Source organism: Malurus melanocephalus, unplaced genomic scaffold, assembly GCF_030028575.1.
Source record: "Malurus melanocephalus ecotype Western Australia unplaced genomic scaffold, MMel_1.1 scaffold_20, whole genome shotgun sequence".
Lineage (NCBI taxonomy): Eukaryota > Metazoa > Chordata > Aves > Passeriformes > Maluridae > Malurus > Malurus melanocephalus.
This window is the reverse complement of record NW_026623252.1, coordinates 3,301,882-3,306,344: the sequence shown is the minus strand read 5'-3', so window position 1 is coordinate 3,306,344 and position 4,463 is coordinate 3,301,882. Positions and strand designations below refer to the sequence as shown.

The following is a 4,463-nucleotide window of genomic DNA, read 5'->3' as shown; positions in this document are numbered from 1 at the left end:
GGAGAAGCAGACTGCAGGCTAATAAGTAACCATACAGATTGCCCACTGTTCAGGGCTCAGCATAATGGATTCCTCTTTCAGCTTTTTACAAATGTGAATCGAATGCCTCATTTCAAACAGAAAAGTAAAAAAGCTTGGGTTTGTCAGCAGACAATGAATTAACATGAGTTTGCAGCCTCAGTGGAAATGGGGAGCAGTAATGTTTTTACCTTGATTTGCTCTTTTGGGGGGTGATGTCAAAATCCGCCTCTGGTAGTGGGCTCTCTCAAATTCACCTCTGTGTATCAAGGCAGGGGCTGGGCTGCACAATGAGTTTTTTACTTCCAGCCATTCCTTTAAATCTCTGTCCCTTCCAGCAGAGACAGTCCTGGATATACCCCCTTAACTGGGGATCTGTAGACTGGCCAAGGAAAAGAATAGCAACTAAATGCTACAAGGGACAGATGGGAATGCTGTCCCTTATCTGCTTGATTTGTGGAAGTTGTGGAAGTTGAGGTGGATAAGGAGAAAGATCAGGGTTTTCCAAGTAGGGAAAACATGGAGATGTGGCTGGTGAGAAGAGTGGACACGTGGGGATATCAAGATGAGTGTAAATGGCTGTGGGAGACATAAACGATGCTGCAGACAGAGCTTATGTGTGAGCAGTAAAAAGCAGCCCTAAATGAAGGGAAAGAAACCATAATAAATACTTGGCCACCTTACCCTGTATTACTGATAGCAAAGTGCTCCTGAGGCAGGAGGAGACCTCTATTAGCATCCAGATCACCGGGGCRTTGAATTGTTTCTGAATGATTTCAGCATGGGTAATAATTTCTATGATGCCAGGCASCATCCTCACTTCCTTCAGAAGGCCAGGAAGAGTTGAACCCCACAAGAACACTCAGATTTCTGGCCAGGATGTTGTGGCTTGTGGTAGGASCCTAACTTTGTAGGTGCATATTATCCTGAATAGATCTGCCATTATAGCACTTTTCAGGCTCCAAAATTGCCTGATCTTTACTAATACACCTTTTACRTTTTTGTCGTAGATAAAGAAAAAAGTTGGGTGACCAGATCTATTTGTAATTTCTTTGTTCACTGGAAAGACAATCAGACTTTATTATCTGAATTGGAGGAAGTTCTAAGGTAAGACATTAGCTAAAGGGATATTACTAACAGTGTAATTCACATCTATGATCTTTGCTCTAAATCACCTTACATTTTCACTTGCATTGATTTCATATTCACTAAAATACTTTTTTGTTCCCCTCCAGAAAAATAAAGTCACCAGAGATTGGTGGAAAGCACTCCAAGAGGTCCATTAATTCAGATGATTTAGAAGCCATACAAAAGCATCTACATCGTTTAACAGGCTTTGAGGAAAAAATGAATAGAAGTGAATTAAAAAGCTTAAATCTATTCAGAAATTTGAAGAATGAAACATTACAGACATTGTATGCATTTCTTGAACTGGGAATGAATCCACATCATGATTATAAATTAAAGGAACCATATAATAAGAAAATAATTGATGAAATCTATAASTTCACATCACTGCAATTACAGAGTGACTTTAATGGGACTTCCATTTTCAATACAATGACCCACTGGAAAGAAATTCAGAGCGCTTTAAAATTAGCTACAATGCTTTGGAATTCAGCTCTGCTAAATAATTCTAATTTTAGTACATTGCAAACTAAGGATGCTCTCAAAATGTTGCTCTCCACWAGCATGCCATCACTTCTGGAAGAACTCAGAGACCATTTAAATGGAATGCAAGAAATCCCTTCTGTGTTTTCTGATGATCTGCTTGACCCTGAGACCTACAGAAACTTCCCAGAGCAGCTCCTAGCTCTCCAGAAGATATTTTTTAGACTCACAGGCACAAATGCAGGGTATAAGTACTTCCTGCTGCCTGTGTTTGAGCTGATGAGGGCTGTAGAGAAGTCCATGGGTGAGGCCTGGTGGGATGAGTTGAACATCTACTGGCGCACTGGGGAGAAACTGAGATCCATGAAGTGGAATARCACAGCCATCATCGCCTATGGGCAGTTTTTGGACGTGTTAAACAGCCATTTGCAAAAGCTGAATAATGCTTCGAGTGGTGTCTTCAGTGAAAAATTGGATCAGCTGTCAGAATTTATAACAGCCGTGTTTAAAGAGTTTGGGGAAAGCTCTGGGGTAGCCAATATYTCACCAGTCACTCAAGCCATCCAAAAGACGTTGTACATATTAAAAGACTTACAGCTGAATTATAATGTCAGTAAATTAAAATCTATAGATCTTTTCTTTAATTTTGACAATAAAACCTTCGAGAGCTTGTCTGAACTTCTGAGGACAGGAATGAAAATCCTTCATTATACAAGTGCCAGTGAAGGTTCCAGTGAAGACATAATTAACTCCATCTATAATTTAACACATCTTCTACTGCAGGAGTTCAGCCAGTCTTCCTTACAGCACAATACTTCACTACCGGCAAAAATTTGGGAGTTCTTGCATTTAGCTTTGAGTCCTTTCCTTGAGGACAGCAAGAATGGCTATGGGACACTCCAGAATTGCTCCTTGGAAGATCTGTTCCATGTAGCCCTTGAGGTGCTGTTTGAAAATGCCACTCTAAGGGAGTCCTCAGCCAGGAGTCCCTGCAAGCCCCTCTTGGATTCTTTGGGCATGGAGGGTGAGACAGGGAGCAATGACACCTTTGCCAGGGTGTTCCAGCTGGCCATAACCAACCTGAAACTGTCCCCAGAGTTTGCTGCTGTCTACAAGAACAGCAGTGAGGGCTTTTTCAAGGAGCTGTCGTGCATCACCCAATCTCTGCATTTTTCTCTGAGTTTCCTTTCCAAGTTAAACCTTGTTTCTGAGCTGGAAAATTCCTGGCTCCAGGAGAAGGTGAGATCTCTGAGTGCAGTCACAGAGGGGCTGCTGCAGAGTGGTGCCTCGTGCCCCATCCCTGCCCAGGATGTGGATGAAGTGCTCCCTTCCCAGCTTTTGCATGTTCTCCTTCCTGTCCTGCTGGATGAAATGGTGCTGAGCTCCCTGAATTTCTCTGACAGCTCAGCAGACTGGCATGGGTTGCCTGTGTTTTCCCATCTGGCACCMCCTGCTTCCATGAGGAACAGCAGTCTGTACGAGCTGCTGCAGGTGGGCAGAGCTGCTTCCAGCCAGCCCGAGTGGGGACACTTCTCCCGACTGTGGCACGCCACTGGCARCCTGCTGACCTCCAAATGGAGCCTGACAGAGGTGGGTGAATATGTGAAACTCCTGCAAATGATGAAGAAAGCTCTAATCCTTGTGGACTTGGGGGTAGGTCCTGGAAAAGCRTTGATGCATCAGATCTTTCATAATTCTACTGAAGGAATTAAATCCTCAGATCTGAGTGACTTGTATAGTTCATTAAAACTCCTTTTCAGTTCCACTTCTGCCACAGACAGCACACTGGACTTGGAAAGAATATTTCAAGAAACACTTCCTCTGTATGAAGGGGATGGTGAAGGATTGTTCTACTCTAATCCCTATGGAAAAGAAAATCACGATGTTCTGACTATGGCTGCAGTCATTTGGAATAAGATAATTTTAAACAGGGCTCATTTCAATACAGAGAATGCATGGGAGGTTATCAAAATGATTGCACTTGATGCAATCTCACTTGAAGACATTGAGAATTATCTCAGCACAAATGAAAAAGTGTCATCATTATTTTCTGACTTCTTATTGACCCCTGGAACTTCTGAAAATTTTGCRGAGCACCTTTTGTCCCTTGAGCAGCTTCTTGGTGCCATGGCAAAGGTGAATACCAGTGATCATTATCTGCTGATCTCTTCTTTGTCTAAGATAATGAAGAAACTCCAGAGTGTCCATCCTGGAAGGCAGGAAAATGGACTTGGTGCTTTCTGGCATATTGCTGAAGGTCTCTGGTCCTTGAACTGGAATAGTACAGACAGTCTCACTGCCCAGTCACTTCTAGACATACTGCAAAATCTGTTAAATGCCACAGAAAATGACTCCAGTCTTCCTTTCAGCAAGGAACTGAAGCAACTGCTAGATTTTGTGTCCTCCATCTCTGAGCTGTATGGTGAAGGAGACACCAGAGGAACCAACATCACCAYGTTCTTGCAGGCCGTGCAAAAGAGTACCTTAATTTTAAAAGATTTGCAGRAAAGGTTTAACATCAGTGAGCTTGAAACTATCAGCCTGTTACTTGATTCTTACAGTAACTRTACCCAGAGACTGATGGAAGTGTGGAGAGCAGGAATGAAAGTTCTTCATGACACCAACTTAAACAAAACATTTGAGGAAAAAATGGACGTTGTCYATAACTTCTCACATTTGCTGCTGCAGGAGTTCAGCCAGTCTCCCTCACAGCACAATGTTTCAYTACAGGCAAAAATTTGGGAGTTCTTGCGATTAGCTTTGAGTCCTTTCCTTGAGGACAGCAAGAATGGCTATGGGACACTCCAGAATTGCTCCTTGGAAGATCTGTTCCA

At 42.7% G+C, this 4,463-nt stretch overlaps 1 protein-coding gene across 1 annotated transcript in view; it reads left to right on the top strand.

Moving 5' to 3' along the window:
• The first annotated feature begins 3,087 nt into the window (after positions 1–3,087).
• The window catches only part of ABCA12 (ATP binding cassette subfamily A member 12), a 50,756-nt gene continuing 49,380 nt past the window's right edge, over positions 3,088–4,463 (top strand). Inside the window, exon 1 of the mRNA XM_057389799.1 lies at positions 3,088–3,282. Coding sequence (XP_057245782.1) covers positions 3,088–3,282 — 195 coding nt within the window. The remainder of the gene's footprint in view (positions 3,283–4,463) is intronic.